At 27.0% G+C, this 25412-nt stretch overlaps 1 protein-coding gene across 1 annotated transcript in view; it reads right to left on the bottom strand.

Moving 5' to 3' along the window:
* Positions 1 to 25412, bottom strand: part of LOC100197314 (E3 ubiquitin-protein ligase TRIM37) — an 88179-nt gene that overhangs the window by 36655 nt on the left and 26112 nt on the right. The window contains exons 5-10 of the mRNA XM_065807743.1: positions 24933 to 24997; positions 18876 to 18966; positions 15287 to 15355; positions 13396 to 13449; positions 13164 to 13202; positions 1049 to 1133 (exon numbers count right to left, since the gene is read on the bottom strand). Coding sequence (XP_065663815.1) covers positions 1049 to 1133; positions 13164 to 13202; positions 13396 to 13449; positions 15287 to 15355; positions 18876 to 18966; positions 24933 to 24997 — 403 coding nt within the window. The remainder of the gene's footprint in view (positions 1 to 1048; positions 1134 to 13163; positions 13203 to 13395; positions 13450 to 15286; positions 15356 to 18875; positions 18967 to 24932; positions 24998 to 25412) is intronic.

The raw sequence follows: 25412 nt of genomic DNA, 5'->3' as shown, positions 1-25412 counted from the left end.
TGAACTGCTCTTTTAAGCTTCTGAAGTCATTCTAACATTAAATATGCACCATTCCAACGGGTGGGGACATCTTGCACTAACTTAAACTCTGTACATGCCTTTGATGAATGATTAAAATGGCCTGCTATCCTACGTGCTAATAAATCTATTACTAATCTTTGGGATAAAACTGCATCCTTAATCACAAGCTGCAATAAATGAATTGTGCAATGTTATTTGAGCAAGTTTACTTCCTAGAGACATATCTTTAACTAAAATGTCTCCTTTTTGAATTAATTTCCCAGCTTTTTAACATATTGATAAATTTCCCAGCTATATTTATTCCTGTGTGAGATTCTGTAAAATGTGAAGCACTGTACAGCATATTTGCGTTCAAAAGTATTTTTTATCCAATGCCCCGATAAAGAAATAAATGTTTCATTAGATGAGGAACAAGTCCAAATATCAGAAATGAAAGTTATGGACTGTGATTTTTTAATTTCATTAAAAACTTTCTTCTTTATATCATCATACAATTGAGGAAGAGCATTCCCTGAAAAAAATGTCTGCTTGGGATTAAATACCGAGGCCTTTATTATATCCTCTTCATACTGTTTTAAATGAAACTTTTTGGCGTGATTGTGCAGTTTTTTGACCAAAATTATTAGATCCCCTGCTTATCTGTTTTCCACATGGAATGCAAATTGCTATCGATTCAGAAGGATCATTTATTTTAAAAAGCTTCCAAACAAAACTTGTCATTGTAGAATCTTTACCGTGGTGATATTTTGTAATATTTGGTTTAATAAAATACCTGTTGAAAGTTTTGTATACAAAAATTATCCGGGCAGATAATTTTAAGATATCCGGTTATCCGGTATCCAGCCCGATATATAATGCACGTAACAAAATGTAAAAATCAGGAAAATCAAAGATGGTCACCCACAGGCCATTGGTTGAAATATAATGATTTGATTCTAATATAATTACTGATATTTATTGGTAGTTTTTTATTTTATTTTTTTATTTATATATTTAGGTATGTATATGATATAAAAAAAAAGTTTACCCATTAAAGTTAACAGCTTATTTTTGAGTTGAGTATCAAGCCTAGCAATCATTAACTCTACTGCATTGCGTATCTCTCGAACTTTCTACAATAAAAAAATCTGAAAATATAAAATTTATTTCAATTTAAAAGAACAAAATAATTTTAAACCAATTTAGTATGAAAATTGTTTTTAGGTAGTCTTATTATCTTAAAACATATTTATTATCTTAATACAGAAATGTTTAACGTTTAATGTTTAATCTTTAACGTCGTTTCATTAGTTACAAGGTTTAGAAAGAGCGCGTTCTCAAAATGCACGCGGTCATTTGAAAAAGATCTCTTAAGCGAGTTGAAACTTTATCCCTTTTGGAATTTAATTATTAGTTTAGATATATAACATAAAGAATCTTATTAAGATAAACAATCATGGTTAAGATCATATTATAATTGAAGTAAGTATATAAAATAGTTATATATACATTTTTATTAGATAAAGTAGAAAGGATTTAAATTTTTATTAGATAAAGTAGAAAAGATTTAAAGTAGAAAGGATTTTAATTTTTTAAATCGTTTATATTTTGTTTGTTTGAGTTTTTCTTTTAGCAGTTTTATTTTTATTATTTTTTATAAGGAAACTAGGGGTATGGATGTTATTTAAAGTTAAACTAATGCTATTTCTATAAAATGGTTATTACTACTTTGAAATTGTGATGCTATTAACTATTTTTGTTATTTTTTAGAAAATTTAGAAAAATAAATTAAAATTGTGTCAGTGACAACACTGACATGGCATGTCACACGTTATTGTATGTAAAGGTTAAATTTTGTGATGAGGATTACAGTTCTTATGGAAAAAAAAAGAAGGTAAAGAGTATTGTTTGTAAATATATATTTTGTATACTTTGAATCTTTTTAAATTTTCTTGCGCCTTTGCCGGCCAAGTGATGTTCTTATAACAGAGGGTTACATGATAGTGTTTAGTGTCAAACTGTTACTGCTTTAGGTCTAGCTGTTTCCAAGCCTTTATTATTAATTATTCTAAAAATACATAATAATGTATTTTAATAACATTTTGCTTAATGTTGTTACTTATGTTCTGTTATATATGAATGTTATCTTACTTAAGTTATGTTATATACATATTGTATTAACTTATGGTGTGTGCTATTGTTGTGTGTTGTTGCTGTGATGTTTTTTTGTTATCTTTTGAGTTGATAGACATTTGGCTTATCTTCATGTTGGTGCCTATTGTTAAAAATGGTAAATAGGTAATTTTATTAAAAATCACTGCTTTTGATCATTCACTAAAAGCCAATACGAATTATTTTGCCATAAATATTTTGGAATCATGATGTTCCAGCATAAATTATTTTGTAAAAGCTAACATGAAATAATAATATTTTACAACTACTACTCTGGTAAATCGCGACAGCTTTTCTCTATAAGGTACATTGATTTTCATTTTTTGTTTGTAACATTTTTCTTATTTATTTACTTATTTGTTACATTTTTTATTTTAGATTTATCAGATGATGCATTTATGTGGTAATAGAGGAACAAAATATTGTAAAGTTTTGTGAATTTTTTAAAAACGTCAACTCATAATTTTTTTAAAGAAATAATATTTAAGTTTGCAAAAAAGGGTTTACAACGTTTTTTTTTTTTTTTCTTTGTTAGCAGTATGTTTATTATTAGAATTGCATGTTTTTAATATTTTTTTTAATTATTATTTGCTAAGCTAATTTTTTTTCAAACATCTCCCTAGCTGATATATATATTTTTTAAAGTCAGATGATTATTGTACAGTTTATTTTAAATGACAGTCTTTTATATATAAAAGTTATTTGTGTGTGCTATTTAGAGTAGAAAAAAAATTATATAGGAAAGACCGCAATCTTCAGGATTCGTTTAAGATTTTTTGTTACTACTTTCAATTAAAAGTGAAGTTTAAATGGATGATATTAGACTAGAAGCAGATATTAGTTTAGAAAATGGAAATGTTGATAGAAAAGTTAATCGTCGCAGTAATGAAAGAGATAGGCTTAGGCGAGATGAAATTAATAATCAATAAAATGCTAGAAATGCTGCTCGGCAAGCAGCAAATAATTCAAACCCAAATGAGGAGAGCTTGGTTAGGCGAGTTGAAAATAATCGTCGCAGAAACGAAAGAGATAGGCTTAGGCGAGATGAAATTAATAATCGACCAAATGCTAGAAATGCTGCTTGACAAGCAGCAAATAATTCAAATCCAAATGAGGAGAGCTTGATTAGGTGAGTTAAAAATAATTGTAACAGAAATGAAAGAGATAGGCTTAGGTGAGATGAAATTAATAATCAACAAAATGCTAGAATTGCTGCTAGATACGAAAGAATGCATTGTTTTGCAAGAAGTAATAATATTCCAGATTATAATTATTTAGGAGAAATGAATAATATTTTTCAGCATTGTGGTGCTAAGAAATTTCCTGATGAAACACATTTTTTATGTTGCCATAATGGAAAGGTAGTTTTGTTGCAGCCTACATCATTTCCACAATATATAGAAAATTTATTTAAAGGAAATTATGCAGATAGAAATGTCAATCTGAATTTTTTAAAATATATTAGAAATTATTATGCCTGTCTTTCTTTTGCTTCATTTAAAGCTAATGTAGTTCAACCCATGAATTATGGGCCGCCATGTCTTAGAATATGTGTCAAGTTTTTCATCATATAGGTAATCTAAAACCAAATCAAGATAATCTGCCGACATATTGTTAATTATACATTTATGATCCACTTGCAGCAGTAAATTTTAGAATGCAACAACGTGGTAATGATCTTTGCATAAATGATTTAATGTTTCGATTGCAAACTATTATTAGTAAAGAGAACCCATTTGCTCTCGCATTTAAAAACACGGCTAAAGTGGAAGATGAAGAAATTCGTCAAGCAACTCTAGAAGGTTGCTCAGTGTCAGTTGTAAAAATGTCTTTACTTGAAGGGGAAGATAGGTTATTGAGTTTCAAAAGCGTGGTTTGCCACATGTTCATATTTTACTTCACTTTGCAAATGATAAGCTTGAAACAGCACATGATTTCAATAATTTAATATCTGCAGAAATTCCAGATCCGATTGTTAATCGAGACCTTTATGATGTTGTTAAAACTTGCATGATTCACGGTCCATGTGGCATACTGAATCCAAATTCTCCCTGCATGAAAGATGGGGTGTGCAGCAAAAACTATCCTAAAGAATTTAATTCTAACACAGTAGCAGTTCATAATGGTTATCCACGCTTTATCAATATTAAAGGTAACAATGTAAATAACCGCAGGGTGGTACCTTACAATCCATGGTTATCAAAGAAATATCAAGCTCACATTAATGTTGAAGCTTGCATGTCTGTTAAGGCTGTTAAATATTTGAACAAATACATATACAAGGGTCACAACTGTGCCAATATTTAAATAAATGAACAAATTAATCATGATGAAATAAACACTTTTTTAGATTGTCGTTATGTTAGTGCACCTGAAGCATTGTGGCGAGTTTTGGAGTATCCAATAAGTCATATGTCACACACTATTATACGCCTTAAATTCAGCTACCTGAAAATCAATTAGTGTATTTTAGAGAAGGAGCAGAACAAATGGCTTTAGATCATGCAGCTCAACTTGATACGCACCTAACGGCATGGTTTAAGTTAAATACTGAAAATGAAAGAGCACATTGCTATTCGTATGTAGACATTCTTTATCACTTTATATTTGATGATAAACATTGTAAATGGAAGGTTAGACAAAGGGGTGGTAATAAGGTGATAGTAAGAATGTATAAAGTTAATCCGACTGGAGAATTGTTTTTTCTTAGACTGTTACTTTTGCAAGCAAAAGGAGTAACATCTTGGGAGGATGTGCGTACTGCTAATGGTATTGTTCTTAAAACATTTCGTGAAGCATGTGATTTGAAAAGTTTGTTGCAAGATGACACTGAATGGCAGAATACTCTTTCTGAGGCGGTTTTAACACGTATGCCATAGCAAATTAGACAGTTGTTTTCAATTATTTTGACCTTTTATGAACCTGACAATCCTTTACATCTCTGGAATACATACAAAGCTTTTATGGAAGCTTTGATGGAAGGTTTCATTCACTGCTCAGTACCACTTCTAATAGCTGAATCTTCATCAAATTGAAAAGATTATTATTCAAAGTGGTAAAATGCTGGCTGATTACAATTTGCCTGTTTTGATGAGTTTATAGGCTTAAATCTAAAAAATTTTGATGAAAATGTTCAACAATCTATTGACGAAGCCAATCGAATGAGACTGTTGCTTTATGTCAATCAATTAAATGTATGTAATGCTATCCTTGCTGCACTAAATGAGCAACCAAGTGTAGAAAATCAACATTTTAGATTGTTTTTCATGGATGGACCAGCTGGTAGTGGAAAAACCTTTACTTATAATTATTTGATTGCTAAAACCATAAGTAGGGGCAATAAATCTGCTACAGCTGCATGGACTGGCAAAGCAGCAACTCTTCTTACAAATGGATCTACATTGCTTGGCTTATTCAAACATTTTGTTCCAATATTGGATAATAGCACAAGTTAGTTTGTTTTTGCTTGATGAAACATCCATGATATCTAAACATGCCTTAAATGCAATTGATAGGTTGTTAAAAGATATTTGCAATAACAACTTTCCATTCGGAGGAAAAATCATTCTTTTTGGTGGAGACTTTAGGCAAATTCTGCCTGTTGTGAAAAGAAAACAACCAGCTGAAATAGTAGAATCGTGTATAAAATGTTCTTTGCAATCGCAATTGGTGCAGAAGTTTGCATTAACTTAAAATATGAGAGTACAAGATGGGGAAGGTGAATTTTCCCAATGGCTACTAAAACTTGGAAATGGAAGAATACCTGTCAAAGAAGAGGATCCTTTCAAAGGGTGAACTGAAATACCAAATCAGTGAATTATTAGAGAAAATGAATCAATTGTTGAAAAGATTTTTGGAGATTCAGATCAATGATTATTCTAACCGAGTGATTTTAACACCAACTAATGTTGATTCATTACCAATCAATGAAGAAGTGCTTGAATGTCTGCCGGGTGAGGTCAAAATTTATTTAAGTGCTAATCAAATTAATACTGATACCTTAATGAAAGAAATAACATTCCTGTTGTGTTTTTGAATAGATTAACTCTTTCAGGTATGCCACCTCATTGTTTAAAATTGAAAATCGGGTGTCTAATTATGCTACTTAAAAAATGAGATCTCAAAGCTAGGTTATGCAATGGTACTCAAATGAAAGTTTGTGCTCTTCAAAATAATTATATTGATGAAGAGGTTTTGACAGGTGTTTCAGGTGGTAAATGGGTTTTTGTTTCTCGAATTCAGTTGGCTCCATCAGATTTTAATTTACCTTTTGTTCTGAAACGTCGTCAGTTTTCTGTCAGATTGGCTTATTCAATGACAATTAATAAAAATCAAGGTCAAACATTTGATAGAGTTGGGGTATATCTCAAAAAACCGTGTTTCTCTCATGGTCAACTATATATTGCATGTTCAAGAACTAGAGCATTTAACTATTAAATGCTCTAGTTCTTGAACATGCAACATATTGTTTTTCAAAATTGATCAACATCTCATTTAAGGTATGGTAGGTAAAAAGTGTTACACAAATAATGTTATATTTTCTAATGTTCTTAATTTATAGTTGTTAGATTTTCATTTCGAAAATTTACTGTTTGTAGGTTGTGAGCACATTTTGTATGTATAAATTATTTATTATTTTAATTTTTTTTCTCCATAGTTTTTGATAAATATATCTGTTTTCAAAGTGGTGTGACTTGGCATTATGTTGAGCAAGATTAATAACCTTGCCAGCCAAGCGGTGTACTTATACCAGAGGTGTGACTTGGCAGCATTTAGTGCCAGGCAGTGTTACTGCTTTAGAGCTAGGTTGTGTTGTCTAGCCTTTTTTAATTATTCTGGAAACACATAATAATGTCTGTTAATGTTTAGCGTAATGTGTATGAGAGAGTATGCAACCTTGATCTTTAAATCTAGAGTGCTTTAATGTCCTAAATTTGAAGTAATTGAATAACTAATATTGAATATAAAAACAAATATACTTTTATGTATTTATATGTTTAGTAAAAAGATAAATATAGTTAACTTTAAATTGGTTTTCTAATTTCGCCTTTCTTATTTTAATTTGGTTTGTTATTTTCGCTAGATTTTAGGATCAAGGGTGTAAATATTCTATTGTTATGTGTTATTGTTGTGATGTTTTGTTGATAGACTGCTTTGTTTACCTTCACGTTGGTGTCTATTGTTAAAAATAAATAATAGGTAGTTTTATTATTGGAACTTACTGCTTTTATTTATTTACTAAAAGGCAAGACAGCATGCTAAAAATGCAATTTATATCTTAATTTGATTTTTTTATTTATTTATTATTGTTAATTGTTTTGTACTTCAAAACAGATTTTATAGTTACATTTTCGATAAATGTTTATGGCATGGTATATGGTATATGGTTATGGTATCATAATTCCATCTTTTTTTTTCTTTAAGATTTACGATTGACAAATTTATACGATTTATAAAAAAACCTTGATTTCTTTTTATTGTAAATATTTGTCAGTTAAAATGATATAAATATATGCAATTAGTTCAATTTTTTTTTAATTTTGAAATCAAAACATGGAGAATATTGTAGTTTTGCGCATTTGTCAAATATTGAGTTACTTAAATTTTATAGCGTGTTTAACTAATTAATAAGCTTAGTTTGCATTCGCAACACTTTTGAGAAAAGAAAGAATTCTTACATATGTTAAATTCTTATATATATTAAAAAGAAAAAATTCTTGTATATGTAAATCATTGTTTTACATTTTATTATTTCGGTAAAAAGTCTTTTTTAAAAACTTGATTACTCTATTCTCCTGGCCACCATTAAGGCAAAACCGGGGAAGAGAATTTAATTTCGAGTAACAAAAGGAATTTTTAGTAAATGGTAACAAATTACCGTTTACTAAAAACTATTGAAACAAAAAGGCCATACAAATAATATAAAAATGATCTGTGTTGAACAGACTTAACAAGGTCCGGGTGCAGTCAGCTTGGTTTACAAATATGAAATTATGTCACGTTAAAAACTATGAACTTAAGACAACCTTTAAAAGCCAATTTAAAACATTTTTGGTTTAAATTGGCTTATGTACATTAATACCTACAATGTACTATCAAATGTGATAATATAGTAAAAAAACTATTTTAAGATTTTTTGGCTCATAAAATGGATTTAAGACTTAATTGATTGCGGTTTACTATTAAATCGCAATAAATAATGATAAGAAGGCTATATGTCCCAGACAGAATATGCGACATAAATATCAAATTTGTATTTTACTAATTCACAAAAAATGAAGTTAGGACAAATTGGCTCTTATGTCCAGATATGTTTACTGCACATATAAGTAAATAAACTAATTAGTTGCGTAATGAGTTAGATGCATTGATGAGTTATTTTAGGCATTGATTAAAATTGCTAATCATAATGTAATTAATTAAATATGCTATCGTAATGTAATTTGTAATAATGTAATGCTAAAATTAAATGCGCTTTTACTTTTTTGTTACTCTTGGTTGTTTTGTTTAAAAAAACTAACAGCGCACAAACAAAACTGTCCATACGCTTATTGGTGGACAGTTTTGCTTGTGCCCTGTTAGTTTTTCTTCTGTTCTGGAATTTTGAGATTAGAATTTCCAGACATTTAAAAAAGCATGTTTCTACTATATCTGTTCTATTTGTCTTTCAAGTAGGTTATATTCTGTTTAATTATTTTAATTGCTTACATGTTTTTATATCTTAACATGTCTATTACTTTTATTAAATTTGTTTTTAAGCATATTTATTTTTATTTTTTATATCAAATTAATAGAATGTCCCAAATCGTTTACGATTAAGGTTTGTATTTATTTAGATGTGTATTATGTTACTGATTCGTAGTTAGTTCTTAAATATATATTTATTTTTGGTCGCTGAATTACTAAGAAGTAAGTTTTGTTTCATTTTGTTATAATTAAATGATATAAATTGCAGTTCATATATGTTTGTTGATTTAAATTAATTTTACAATAATAAATTAGTTTAAACGAAAATTTTTGTAAATTAATTCAATCCAGAAAGATTAAATATTTATTTTAATATTGAAGTAATTACAGAGATTTAAGAAAGAATCGACTTCAATATTTTTTTGCTTTTCTGTTTAGATGACAACAGTATTATTGGAGAAAGTAAGTTAAAAAGCATTTTACTTTTTAAAAAGGAAAAAAAATACTTTTTAATATATCTGGGTTTTTTTTTAAGTAGGTTTAAAATTTCAGGTTTTTAAAATCTTATATATTATAATCTTAAATACTTTTTAAATACTTAAAAAATATATCTATGTTAAATTACACCAGGTTGTAGAAAATAGTTATAGTTTAATAATAAGGTTGTAGACTGTTAGAGCAGATTAATAGATCAAAGATTTATTTAATCTACTTAATAACCTACTACCAAATTGAAAATTTACTATCAATTGTTTGCTTGTTTTTCTGTTTAGTTGACAACAATGAAGAGAGAGGTAGTAAGTTTAAAAGGATTTTTATTTTTTATAAAGTAACTAAAATGTTTTTTAAAATGCTGTTGTTGACTTTAAAGTAAAACAGGAGGTTTTTATAATTTTATACAATAAGCACAAAAACATAGGTCCTACTTAAAATTATATTGTCAATAATAAAGAGAAGAAATTTAAAATTTAGTAAGAATGCTTTATATTATTTTATATCAAGTTAGTTTAATTAAGATTTATTTTCTTTAGTTGATCAAGAGAGAGCTAATAAAGGTATTAGTTACATTAGTTAAGTGAATTTATTTTTAAAAAGTTAAGTAGATAATTTAATGTCTATACATTTAAGTGGTTTTATTGTTTAGACACAGAATTGAAGACTGAAATAAGTCAGTGTTTTGGCTATTAGATATTTGTTAATAAGAATTTGTTTATTTGTACTGTAACTGGAATTTTAAAACTTCAAGTTCTTAAGCTTTATTTTTATTTTTTCGTTGAGGAGAGTTGGAAAAAAAACTAAGTATAAATTATATGATTAATATAGTTAAATAAATGAAGCATTTATATCTGTACCTTAAAAGTCAAAGGTCGGTTGTCACATTTTAGAAATTGTCCAGGAGAGAGGAAATAGTAAAATAATTAGTCTTTATTGGCTTATTCTTGATGGTTAAATTTATGTTATTTTTTTCGTATTTTATTTAATTTATCTTGAGGCACATGAAATACAATTTTGACAAAAATTAAAAATTTAAAGTTAAATAAAAAAAGTGAAAAGTCATTTCTGGACAACAGACATTTTACCTTTGAACATTGTGGGGACACCAAACCCTTTATATTGACCTAACTTTGTTTCACATTGTTGTCGAACAACAGCCTTTATACCTCTGTAGATACTGAAAAAACTAAAAAAGTCTCATACATAACTCATTTTCACAAAAAACTGGACAACCGATCTTTGTCTTCTGAAGTACAGATATTAAGAATGTTTATTTTAGTTCATAGTTTTGGTTTAGTTTATAGTTGATTTTAGTCTTTTTGTTAGTTTTAGCTTCAGTTATGTTTTTTCTTACTTTAGACAACTTTATGGAGGAAATGAGGGGAATAGGTAAAAAAAAAATTATAATTATATATTTATTTATAAGTAAATATTATTTTATCAATTATTCTGAGGCATATTTTTTATCTTTAGTGTCTGGTAGAAGCATAACTGGTGGGCTGTGTTTTAAATTTTATATATTTTTTATGGAGAAATACGTGCAATAGGTAAAAGAATTATTTAATACAAATATAACATTTTTAAACTGTTCGCACTTTACTCATATTTTTATTAAAATAAAATTTTTCAAAAGTTTAAATTTCCACCCTTTCGTTCTCTTCATCCTGTGAAAATGGTGAGGTTATGCTTTATACTTTGATTAAATAAAATTGCAAATATTTTTAATGTTTATTATATCCTTCTATTTGTAATTTTAGAGCCATTAACATTTGAGCAATATAGAAGTTATCGCTCCCAACACCCAGGGCCTCTCTCGGAGAGGTCCTTCAATAAGTGGTGTAGTAATGACGGTATGGATGAGCCTTCCTTTAAATGGAGGGCTCATCCATACCAAGGTGTTGAGAGACACCGAAGAAAAAACAGCAACCAAAAGGTTGTAAATGTCTTCTATCAGTGAAGATATTTATAACTTTTTTGTTGCTGCTTTTTCTTCGGTGACTTTTTTTTTATAATTTGTTTTTTTTTTTTTTTTTTCAATTTGTAATTTTTTTTATAATATATTATGTTATATATTTAATTTGTTTTGGTTTTTTTCAGTTAAAATTTTATTTGTTTTTCACCAATTAAACTTAAATATAATTAAATTGATTTATTACCCAGTTATCATAATATGATGCTACATTCTATTGTTAAAAAAAATTAATTGGTAGTTTAATTTATTGAAAACACTGCTTTTAAAATTTACTATAAGCCAAGACAATATATTTAGCTGTATATTGTATGCAGTTTATAAATTCCAATTTGATTTTTTATCTATAATGTTTATATTTCGGCTCCTTGAAGCATTTGTTATTTTGCTTTTTAATTAAAATATTTTAAATCTATTGTGATGTCTTTTAAATTAAACTAAAGTTTACTAAAAGCCAACATGAAATAACGTCATAAAACAACACCGACAAGCTGCATCATGACAGCAGCAAGTATGACAACAGACTACCGAAAAGCAGGTAAATTGTTTTCCAGTTTTTTTTGTGCTTTTTTTTACCTTTTAGGTCTACTTATCTGTTACAATTTTTATTTTAGGTTTGTCATATGACGCATTAATGCAGTATAAATGATCAAAGTTTACATATTTTTTACAATTTGTTTTACACACGTTTGATTGTAAATTAACTTTTTTTTGTTTGAAATGTATTTGTACCCAATTGCTTAGTTATTTATAATAAATTTATTTAGTTGTGTGCATTTAATGTTTTAAAGATAATTTCCTTTTTTAAAGAAACATGTATCAAGGGGATACCAAAAAATTATTAACTCATGTATAATTTACGTTCACTTTATATTAATCTTATTAATTAAAGGGTATGTTAAAAAAAATATAACAAGAATTTAGCTTTACTTTTTCGTCAATTTAAAGCATGATGAAGTGTAATTATTTTGTGTCAGTAACTAAAAACGTATTTTGTTGAACTTAGTAATGTCTAGGAAAATGGTTCTGCCATACACTAATATGACCTATGTCAGTTGTAAATTACTCAAATAACGTTAAATAACGTACTTTTTATTTTAATTTTACAGATGGTTTAATTTTTTAATTTGAAGGCGTTTTTCTAAAAGGGTATTAGTTAAGGTTTCGCAACTTTAAATTGTGGAAAACAGCCACTATAAATTAAGTAACAGATCGACGATAACCTGTATTACATGTTGCTTTCTGCTAGTTTAAATAAATTTTATACTTGAAATAACTGTTTTAGTGCCAACAAGATAATCAGTAATAAGATCTTCAACAATCACAAAACTATAACTTTATAAATTTAGGGGCATAATCAATGCTCAAGAGCACAGACACTGCAAGAAATTGTGATTTTTCACTATTTAGCCTTTCTGCTTCTGATGTCAGATACTCTCAACAAAGTTCTCAACAAGACACTAGGAACACTTAGAATCAAAATTTCAGATTTTTTTTGCTGACAAGGATTTAAAAGCTAATGCAAAAAACATTCTTACTAAAATGTTTACTTTTTTTATTCAAGACAAAGAAGACATGTCAACGGAGAAGTCATTTTTAAGACAATATTTACCAAAGATTTTGTCGCTGAATACTTTTGTCACTTTAAAACTGCTTTAGCAAGCTTAAATAAAACTTGTTTAAAATATATGAACAACTCATTTTTATTTCAGACTGGAACTTCTTCATTTTACTCACACTTTTTTTTTTTGTGAAAAACTTTTTCAAGTTTTAATAATAAAATCTTTATCATTCATTGAAAAATTGTTTTTAATATAAAAATAAAAGCAAAAACAGTTACTTCTTCCTTTGCATTTCTGACACTTTCAACATTTTTTTCCTAATGCAAAATGAAAATTAAATAAAAATTAAAAAATACTTTCAATATAATAGTAACAAAATAATAACAAAAATAACAATTATTATTATTTTTGTTATTATTGTACATTACATTTTGTTGTTTAATAATATTATTATTATAGATATCATTGTTATTGTCAAAAATGTCATTAGCATTAAGAAAGGCAACATACCACTTCTTGAACCAAACTTATTAACTCCATAAGTCTTCTACGCAAACCAGTTATCTAAATATATACACTTTACAAATGATAAGTTACAAATAAACATATGTAACTGCTTCACATAGTTGGAATTACAATTATGAATATACAAAATATAAAAGATTGACACTAGTTGTTTATTTTTTTTTCAATTTCTCACTCTCATTCTTATGTTTAAACTGTTTGCGAAAAAGTTATTTTATCATATATAGTTACAGTTTATCATATATAGTTATATATATATAATATATATATATATATATATATATATATATATATATATATATATATATATCATATATATATCATATATAGTTTATCATATATAGTTTATCATATATAGTTACAGCAAAATTATTTTGTAAACTAAAGTGTTACTTTGTGAGCCCCCTTAATGAATTGTAGTTACATAAATGTGAACCCTTGCTAAAAACCAAAGTTTTAGAATTTAAGATTTCAACTAAATGGAGGGTTATCGGCAGAAAAACATTTTTCACAAGTGAAAAAACTAAATCATTATAGGAGAAGTTTGTTAAACAAATGATGGTATTGTAATTATAAAAAGTAGGTGCATTAGTATTGACTGCTCAGTAGTTTTTTTTGGTCTAATCAATTCAACTTGCAGAGTTGAATTGATTAATGAGAAAATCTAAACTAATGAGAAAAAAATTTATACAAAGCTGTTTGTAAACAAATTAACTATAAAGTTGTCAACAACCAAGTGCTTAATATAATTTTAATAAAATAAATTAAATTTAGTGATTTCCTGAAAAAGAAAATGAGGTAATTCATAGATGAAAGTATGGTAAAAAATTATTTCCAACAGCATTTTAAACAATTTGTAATGTAGAACGTTCAACAAACCTCTGGATTCTTCTTCTTTTTAATCTCCCAAATTGACCAAATTTTTTTAGTGATTTTCAAGTTCTTTGTGATTTGTAAATTTAGTCATTTTTATAATTATTTTAAAAAAGATTACTATTTTAATGACTATTTATACTTCTAACTGCCAAGTTAGCTTGAATACCTCACCATCATAAAACTGCATCTTTTCTTTCTTTCTACAAATTTTACCATGGTTGCTGAAGCAAGCTTTCACATGACTTGTCATTTAACAAAGTCACATTATTTTACTGTTCCTTAGTGTTAAAAACACTTTTAATTGTCTTGTTTTTATTAAACATCAATCGTTTGGAGCTGTCTCCTTTATATACTTCTGACTTAATTACAATTTACAGGTTTTTCATATGAACTGACTTTAATAACTGTTGATTGCATTCTTGTAAAATACTACATACTATATACCAATACATTATTTTTATATTGCTGAAATAATAGTATTAAACTTCTGCCCAGTATTCAACAGAGCAAATTAAATTTTAGTTTTAGCATTGCAGTTTTAATTGCATTTTTCAAAGTTGAAAAATTCAAAATTCTAAAAAGATAGCTCAAAAAAACATTTTGCTTCTAACTTATTTAACTATTTAACCTCACTATGCAACTCTCTTCACATAAAAAATATTTTGTATATAGCTCCCAACTCTATTAACTATATAAATTCACTATAAAACTTTATTCACAATAAACCCATGTTTACTAAAAGTCTTAGATGTTCAGAATAAATATCAAGCCGTGATGTGGAATAAAAGTTTTGAGATATTGATATATAAATTGTAGCAATGAGGATTAAATACAAACATATAAGTTAAAAATAGAACACAGGAGACTCAGTATGTCATAAAACTAAGAGTAAGTGTACAACAATACATATGTTAATATTTTAATGTTATCTTCCTATATTAATTTACAAAAAAATTACAACACATTTTTATTTATTTCAAAATATGACAAAACTTTATACCTGTTCAGTAATTTGTACAACTCTGCTTTCATAAACAACATCCAATGGTTTAAAACTATGTTGAGAATGCTGAAATTGAAAAAAAAAAAAGATTAGTAATAATAATTTATTTCTTTATGTTTCAATGGTTCCTTGCTTTTGTTGTTTTGTCGCTATTGTTCATGATCCATATTTGTATTTTTATAACATTTTGCAAAAGGTTTTTTTTACTTATTTGTTTTAGAAAAATTGTTTTGAAATGTTTTAACATTTAAAGTAAACATTTCAATCTACAGATATTGTTTTTACAAAGTAATATCTTTCTTTAATGGCCTTTAAAAATACATTCAAACTATAAAAAAAGCTAAAATAGTCCATGATTGTGGGGTAACTGTGCATAAAATATATTAAAATATTATATACTATAACAAACAAAAGGGATAGAGTTTTTTAAAAAGCCTAAAATTTCAATAAACATCAAAACAGAAGTATACATTTTTTGCGCATATGTCAGGATAGTGACACTAAAAATATTAAAGGGATTAGGTAATTAGTTAAGTCAGGGTGTTTAACACACATTAAAGAGACAACTTTTTGTTTTATAGAAAAAAAGATTTTACATTCAAACTTTTATTTACTTCAAAATTAGTTAATAAGCTGCAGATGGTCTGGAAAAAAAATTAATAAAAACTTAACAGAAACTTAATAAATAAAAAATTTAAAAAGCGCTCTACCACTACACCATTACTGCATTCATTATTTCAAGTTCATTATTTCAAATATTTTTAAATTTAATTCCAAATACTTTTTAAACTTTTTATACCAATTGTAATTAATCAACACATTTCAAGCGGGTATTCTAAATATTATTTAGAACACCTGCTTCAGGTACTAATATCTAAACCACTTATAAATAACAGTTCACTCAAAAACTATCCTATACAAACTTCCCCAATTATAAAGCCTAAAATATTAGTTGTTATTTAACAAAAACAGCATAATTGAAGAGCGTTTTTTCCAAAGGGACATTAGTCCATTTTTGCAGAAGTTGAGTTTTGGTTATAAATGGCACGATTCTGACTTTGTTAACATAGACAAAAAATTATACATCCACTTTATTTCCAATGTTTTTACTTTTTTAAATAAAGCATGAATTTTAAATTGTTACAAAAAAATGAAATCCCAAATAGGGGCTTTACTTATCCTGTAACAAGGGCAAATTGGTCAAAATATTAGGGTTCTAGGGTTCTTATAAGTCTATCAAAATAAAATTCTTGCACCCCATCTTTGAAATAAAATAGTAGTACCAAAATTTGATCCTTCTTTTACTCTTCTTGTTTTTTAAACTAAATTTAAAAATATTTTCTCTAGGGACAGCATTCTACAATTCTACTAAAAACGTATGTAAAATGCATTTGTTTAATTTTCAGCATATTATATAATAAAATGTTTGTATGTTTTATCTTTGCATTATTTTAAATCTTCAATATATGTATATTTTACAAATAAATATTTTTAAGTTCTGATGATCTTTTTTCCGAAACCTAGCTTTATATTGTTAGTAAACTGAATTGTTTATTTTTTAAAAGATTTTTATGTTATGTATCATAACCAGTCATGATATATTCTTGTACTATATTCTTGTATTATATTCTTGTACTATATTCTTGTACAATATTCGACTATATCATGACTAGTCATCATATAGTCGCCATAACTGAATATGCTACTTTTAACGAAAAATTATGTTATCTGTTTATAAAAGTGTAAATGTAAAAATATTTTACAATTTAAACTCAAAATAAATTAAACCAAAAAAATTTTTTTTTTCGACTATCATTGTAAACTGAAAATGATATGATAGTCGAGTATCATTGATAGATATCAATGATAGTCGACTATAATTGTAAATTTAAAATATTATTTATAAATTTAAATATTTTAAATACTAAAATATCATTACATTTCACTTTTGTAAACAGATAACATGCATAATTTTTAGTTAAAAGTAGCATATTCGGTTATGAATAGTATTTAAAAAAAAAAAAGGTTATTGAGTTGCAACAAAAAAAGAAGAATTAAAAAAGAAAAAAGAGATTTAAAAGAAAAAATGATCCAAGTTCATTAGATTCAAACTAAAATAATAATGAATAAAAAAAGATGTAAATATTACTGTACATTGATAAAGAATAATGTTTTACAATAAATAAAAAAAATTAAATTTTTTATTATAAGTATGAAAAACAGTGTAAAACCGGTTATCCGGTTTTACACTGTTTTTTTATACTTATAATAAAAAATTTAATTTTTTTCATTCATTTATTGAGCGAAAACCGGTTTATTAAAATTATCTGGTTTTCGCCAAGCCCTAATATCAAGTGATTCTAAGAGCAATTACCCTTTCCATATCAAATCTATTTAAAGCACAATAGAAATTTGAATAGAAATTTTTTGCTATTACAACTAATAAACCAGGATGTATTGATTGTCAGAGGTTTATCAGAAAGTTGAACTCAACATTAGATACTAAAAACTCAAACCCAAAAGCTAAAAATTGAAAGATAAAGTAATAATAAGATAAGATGAATATAAGATGAAGAGAAGACTGATAAGATGAAGAGAAGACTGATAAGATAATATTTAGAGCAATCTCCAGAAATTTATAGAAATAGAGATTATAAAAATTTTATTTTTAAACGATGAAAACAAGATGGAGTTGAACACATGTATATAAAGTATCCAAAAGACTTCTGAAAAACAACAACACTGTGATAGAATGTTGCTATCAGGAAAAAAAGTGTTATTATAAAGTTATAATCTTCTTTTAGCGAGATTATTAGAATACAATTGCTTTATATCAATATAGGTAAATAAGTGTTTAACTAACATGCATACAACTGTCAACAAAATTTTATTAATTTAATAAACAAATAACTAACACAATTGTCAATATACACGTAATACTATTGCATAATACTATTGCATAATACTAAAACATTTTTTTTTTGTTTTTGTTTTGTAAAAGTTATATATCTTAAATTAAAAAAATTAACATCTTATGACAAACATTTTCACAACTAAAAATACCATACTATTAATTTAAATTTCCCTCTAAAATCAAAACAAATTAAAAATAACAATTGTAACTAATGGTTACAACAATTGATTTTCTGTTCAAAAACTATATTACTTTGTTATGACAGCATACTAGCATCAACAATAGATTTTTTTATTTGTCCTTAAAAATTTGCATAACAATTTTAAATTTAATTTAAATTTATCTTTATTTACTTTATAACATACTTAATAATATCTTTAATGATATCTTTAATAATAGTTATAAAAATTAAAATATTTAGTATTTAAAATGTTTTAATGATTTACTGAATACAAAGTTTCAGCTGATACTTGGTGAATCACTAAAAACTTATCAAGAATATCAAATTAAGGAAGTTACTAGTAAACTATATAGTCTAAGCTAGAGATTGCAATAAACCTTCAAACAAAGAATTTAATAGAATGCACTTCCGCGGTGTTCTGTGACAAGACCGTAAGGACTTCTTGGGGCACCTAAAATTAAAAAAAAAAAAAAAAAAAAAGAATTATTCACCTTTCCTCCCCAAAGTGCACACATATGGCATATGCACGCCATACACGTTTCACAAAACACACTGAGCTTTTCATTATGCGTTCCACAGTTTCTGGAAATAAAGTAACAACAAAATTAAAAATAAAAGAGTATTTAGATCAATAGAAAAATACTATAACACTTATCACAATAAAATACTATAACACTAATTACAATAAATCACAACTTAGTTATTATTAAACTATACTTCAACAATAGGATGTACCATTTTTTCAAGGGTTTATTTTTTTTATTAGTCTTCTACTAAGATTGCTAATAGCATATAATATATAGATACTTAGATCAGTAGAAAAATTTATATAACTTTATTAAAACAAAGAGAAAAAAATTAAATATCTATAAATCAGATTAAACTGTATTTAATTATGAACATTTTGAATACTTGTTGAAATTTTTAAAAAATGGAAATGATTGAAACTTAAGCATATTTTGAAATCCAAATGAAAATAAAGTATATTTGCCAAACAGGCTACTCTGTTTAAAAATGATAGAAAGAGTCTCAAAGACGATCCATGTATACAGCTAAGAACAAGTGAATACCATAATTAAAGATTAAAAAAAGGTTGATAGGGGATGAATTATAGTTTTATTTAAGACAAGATGGATGCAAGTCAGCATATGCTAGTTGAGTTAGTGTAAGTCCAACAACAATAGTTCTTGGACTTACACCAACAGGAGACACAACAGGTGTCTTTTGAGTCCCAAAAAATGTTCTACAACTTCTTCAGAACAGCAGTAGTCGTTCATTTGGGATATGTAAAAAAGGGGGGACACCATTCCTAGTAAACACTATGTGATAAATGTTTGAAACCTTTAAAACACAAAATAAATAAGCAAAGATCTGTAAAAAATTTTTAAGAAGATGCTTGTTCCATGTTACTAAAACTGTCACAGATTGTTGTAATCAAATCAGAATCACAATAATCTGCAACCCTATTATACTCGCCAAACTTATCTTTATCCAATATTTGACTTAAAAAAAAATCTTGATGATTATATTGTTGGGGAAAGTCAAAAAAACCACATAACAAAGCAACTTCAAAATATACGAATAAAATATATATATAAAAAATCATTTGAAAAAAGACTTGGAAAATGTTACTTGTATAAATAATCATGGACATTACTTTGAATATTTAATAAAATAAAATTAAGAAATGTTCTTTTTTTAATTTTATAGATGATTCTACAAACCTTTCTACTGACCACAGTATAATATACCAGTATATATATATATATATATATATATATATATATTATATTTTACTACTGAAGTAATATTTATAATAATAAGTAGCAAATAAGTTAAAATTTATGTATTGAAATCAGAAATACTTATAAGACTTTTAAAACACCAAAATGTTATAAAACATACTCATAATTAGGGATTGCAATCCCGGGATCTTGTATCCCGGGATCCCGGACGTTTTTGGGTCCCGAAAATCCCGGGATTCTAAACACAAAATCCCGGGATTTTCAGGATTATAGCAGGATTGAACTAATTAAATTATTTTGTAAAACAAAGTGTTCAAAGTTGGTAACTATACTGAATTATAACGAGTTATATAATGCTGCTTTGCAGGTTTATCCTGTTTATGCTTTATCCTTACGATAAACGGAACAAATTTTTGAATAGACCATGGAGTTCGGGAGTTTATCATTGAAAAAAGTTCCACAAACACAAATTAAGGCAGGTTTGTTTGACTATTGTATAAAAAACAATCGTTAAGTTTTTTGGCAAGACTTCTCGCGTTAAAAAGATAAATTGTAAAATTGTTGAGCGAATTTGTGGTTAAGTGATTGCTTGAGTTTATTAAGTCACTTGAACGTTTTGAAATGATAACCTTTTTATTGCTTTTGTTGTTTACCGCAATAATGTTTACCGCAATATATGTTAATAATAATGTTTACTAATGCTTGAGGCATCATTTTTTTGCAATGACTTTGGAATAACTGAAGAAATTAATTTTAATATAAGGCTGCTTTGCAGAAAGAATAAAGATGATGAAAAAGAAGTCGCTTGACCCAATAAAACAAAGAAGAAAGCTGCTTCGTGCACAACGAAAAGGTTTTACAGATATAGTAAATGAAAGTGAAGGTGCATCTTATGAAGCAGGAGTGTTTTAGATATTGGTTTTTTGTTATTTTTTAAATTAAATTTATGTTAAGGCTGTTATTGTATTTTGTAACATATGTTATTGTATATTACCTTTTTATATTCAAGCTTTTTTTCATTGATTGAATAATTCTATTTTGGTTAAATGTTTTTCAAATATTAGAGTTTTCACATTTTTCTTTTTTCTGTGTTTTCAATAATGCTCAAGTCGTTTTATTTTTCAATAATTTTTTTACCTTTTTATATATTAAAAAAAATTTTTTTCATCAAAAATCTTTATTATTGTTTTTCTTAATATATGAGTTTTTTGCACGCTGTGATAAATATCTTGAGATTGGTTTGTCTGATTGTGTTGAAATTTTCAGGAGTTGTTTATTATATATATGCACATTCACCTTACCAAAAGAATTCATGTTAGTTAACTGGTTCTCATAATAAGGTCTAGGTTTTAAGCCTTTTCGGGGCATTTTTTTTAGGCCTGAAACGGGTTTTCTTACAAAAGCTTCAATATTTTTTTAAATTATTTGATTTTGGCAGGGTGAGTGAAATCATCTGATATTAAAAAGCTGTGAAAATATCATGATCATACCATTATTAGTTTACAGGCTGTTTATCGCAGCGCGTAGTTCATTTTTAGTGTCCATGGACCCAAAATTTTGACCAAAAAAAAAATTTTTTTTTTCCCTTTGCTGTGCTTTAAGTATAAAATACTATTTCTTATATGAAAATCATAAAATATGAGTGTATTTTTAAAATTTTGATTTTATTAGTATAAGACCACCTTAAAAAAAATATCCTTCTAAACATGAATGAAAACAGTGAAAAGGGAACATCATTTTTTCTACACAAAAAAGATAAAGACCCAACTTCAGTGTGGTCACATTATTTGAAGTCTGCGGATAATTTGGCAGCAAAATGTAAGAAATGTGGTGTTATTTTGAAAACATTGGGTGGTTCTACAAAAGGCCTTCATATGCACTTATCAACTAAGCATAATTTGAAAGTAACTTCAGCCGACAAAAATTTACCTAGTTCGAGTCAACAGTTGAATGATGCCAGAACCGACGAGAAGCCTCCTACGAAACGAAGAATAACAAGTTACTTTGCATCCGAAAAAAAACAAACCTTAGACGAAACACTGGCTCCAATGACAGCTTTAGATGGGCTAACATTTAATGTATTTATAACATCAAAAGATTTAAGGCAATTACTGATTACCAGTGGTTTCGAAAATTTGCCTAAGTCAGCAAACTCAATTAAAAGGATAGTGGTGAGTTACAGCTTAAATATTAGACAGTTAATTTCCAAAGAAATTTATCAATATAAAGCTTTGGGAACACGATTTTCTCTGAGCTTTGATGAATGGACCTCTACAACAAATAAAACATACATGAATATTAATGTACATATCCCAAATAAGCACTGGAATTTGGGTCTTATTCGTGTATATGGGTCTATGAATGCTGAGAAATGTATTGATGTTTTAAAAACACGTCTAAAGGAGCATAATGTTAATATTGATACAGACATTGTTGCTATTGTTACGGATGGTCCAAATGTAATGGTTCGTGTGGGAAAAATTATTGTGGCTGAACACCATGTTCAGTGTGTTTTGTCCATGGAATTCACCTTGCAGTTTGTGATGTTCTTTATAAAAAAAGTTCTACGCCAATGTCCGACACCGAAGCACCATTGAAGGAAACTCAAGATATTGTTGATGAAACAGATGATCACAAAGATGAAGAAAATATCGACGAGGAAATGGGATTAGGCTTTCTTCCCCCAACAAATGATGGGATAGCAAATATGGATTTACTCACCAATGAACAAAATATCAATGAACTAGTGAAAAAAGCCTGTAAGGTAGTTGTTCTTTTTAAACGATCCCTGACAAAAAATGATGCAGTCTTGCAAAAATATGTCAAAGAGGAGAAAAATGCAGCGAGCTTTCGCTCATTTTGGATTGCAAAACAAGATGGAACTCTCTTCTATCAATGCTAGAGCGTTTCCTTGCTTTAAAAACATGTATACAGAAAGCTTTAATTGACTTAAACCACCCAGTTTCCTTAAACGAAAGTGATTTTGTGGTTCTTTCGGAAATAATAGAAGTACTTGCACCTGTCAAATTAGCAGTAGATGCATTATGCAGAAGAGATGCTAATCTATGCACTGCAGATGCAGTACTTATATTTTTATTCCAGCAGATTGCTCAAAAACAATCTCCCTTTGCTAATGAAATGTTCCAAGCTATAAAAACAAGAATGGAAAAAAGACGATGTGAAGAAATTTCTGGTGTTTTAAAATACCTTCAAAATCTAAAATATGATGCTGTGAATGATGAAACAAATGTCTGCAAAATTTTTGGAGTTCCTCCTAAAACCCTTATTAGGAAGCAGATAAAAAAACTTATTGAGAGACTAGCTGCTTTTAAAAATGATAATTTAGAAAAATCAAGTATTGATGTTGATAAAAATATAATGGCTGTCGTTAGAAATGAAGAATCACAAGTTCGAGCCTCCCTGTCTTTAAGAGAAAAGTTACAAGAACAAATTGCACAAAGCATGAAAGCCATTTAACCAGAAACACAAACTTCAAATTTAATGTCAATCATAAAGAAAGAAATGCATCTGTTTGAAAATGGTGGAAACCGGGGGCATAATTTGGAATTAGTATACCAATTTTTGTTATCTATTCCACCGACGAGCATCGAACCTGAGCGGGCATTTTCTGCAGCTGGGTATTTGGGAAGTAAAATAAGGAGTAGGCTAAATGACCAAACCTTAAATGCTCTACTATTCCTCCGGGCATATTTTCAGACAAAAAAAGAAAGTTTGTAAATAAAATATGCATTTAATATGAATTGTTTTTTTGTTTTACATTTATTATTTAGCTACCATTTATTTATAAATATAAAATAAAGATTTTCTTTAATTTTTGTCTCTCAATATTAACAAACAACTTATTATGTTATTTTTTACAAAGTAGCTTGTTGCTACAGCAGCTACATTTAAGAAAATTTATGTTTACAAATTTATTTTGAAATTTTGATTGTTTAGTTACTTTAGTCAAATACACTTTAAATGTTCAAATGTTATTTACATATCCAATTATTTGATGAAGGTTATTCTGTAAAGTCTATAATCTTAAAACATAATATGGAAGGTACCGTATATATATTTCTGCATTATTTTAAGATCTTTATATACACCTGCTGCCTGTTACACAATTAAAACAATTTAAGGCGCCATAGAAAATTAATTTAAGTCATTAAGGCATAATGAAATTAAATAAAAAATTGATAACATCAAAAAGTATATTCATATATGCAGTATTAAGTTCTGTTTTTTAGCAAATATCTCACATTATATAAAATCCCGGGATCCCGGGATTTTATTTACTTCAATCCCGAAATCCCGGGATCGTAATTCATGCCTGGGATTGCAATCCCTACTCATAATATAAATATACTCAAATCATACTATTTATAAAATGTTATAAAACATACTCATAATATAAATATACTCAAATCATACTATTTATAAAAAGTTATAAAACATACTTATAATATAAATATACTCAAATCATACTATTTATAAAATGTTATAAAACATACTCATAATATAAATATACTCAAATCATACTATTTATAAAATGTTATAAAACATACTCATAATATAAATATACTCAAATCATACTATTTATAAAATGTTATAAAACATACTCATAATATAAATATACTCAAATTATATTATTTAAAAAATACAAAGCACACTATAAATGTAAAAAAAGGTTTTGAACAAAAAAAGTTTAACTCAGTTTCAGAATTAATTTACCAACAAAAGACTATAAAAGAAAACAAACAAATGAGAATATATTCTAAACTCGTAGTATGATATTATTACCTATCTTTATTTTCTTGCTGTTCTTTGCTTGTGCTTAATTGTGTAGTTTGCAAGTTGTCTATTTGCTACATATAAAGTGATTACTATATACTACAATAAATTCATACAAATATAATACATTCTTATACCCCAACTTAAATAACTTAAGGAAAGAAATAGCTAAAGAAAGTAGGAGAACAAAAGTAAGGAACAAAAAAAAGGTATGCAAAAGAAAGTAGAAAAACTGAGGAAAGCAACCAAAGAAAAAAATAGCGATAGAATTGAGGATTTTTAACTAAAAATAAGGAAATATGAAAGATTTTAATTCATTCCAGCAATAATAGAATATGTAGAAATATTTGGCTATTCAAATTTTTCACTATCACAGGAAACATGCACCACCCTAGTGACTTTAAAGTTATTAATATGCATAACAAATTTTCAGAATAAAATTTCTTGTTCTTATAGTTGCTCTCAACAGTTAAAAATATTTATAAAAAT

This window comes from Hydra vulgaris, chromosome 10 (genome assembly GCF_038396675.1).
Source record: "Hydra vulgaris chromosome 10, alternate assembly HydraT2T_AEP".
In the NCBI taxonomy this organism is placed as follows: domain Eukaryota; kingdom Metazoa; phylum Cnidaria; class Hydrozoa; order Anthoathecata; family Hydridae; genus Hydra; species Hydra vulgaris.
Note: the sequence above shows the minus strand (reverse complement) of the source record. Positions and strands in the feature narration are given on the sequence as shown.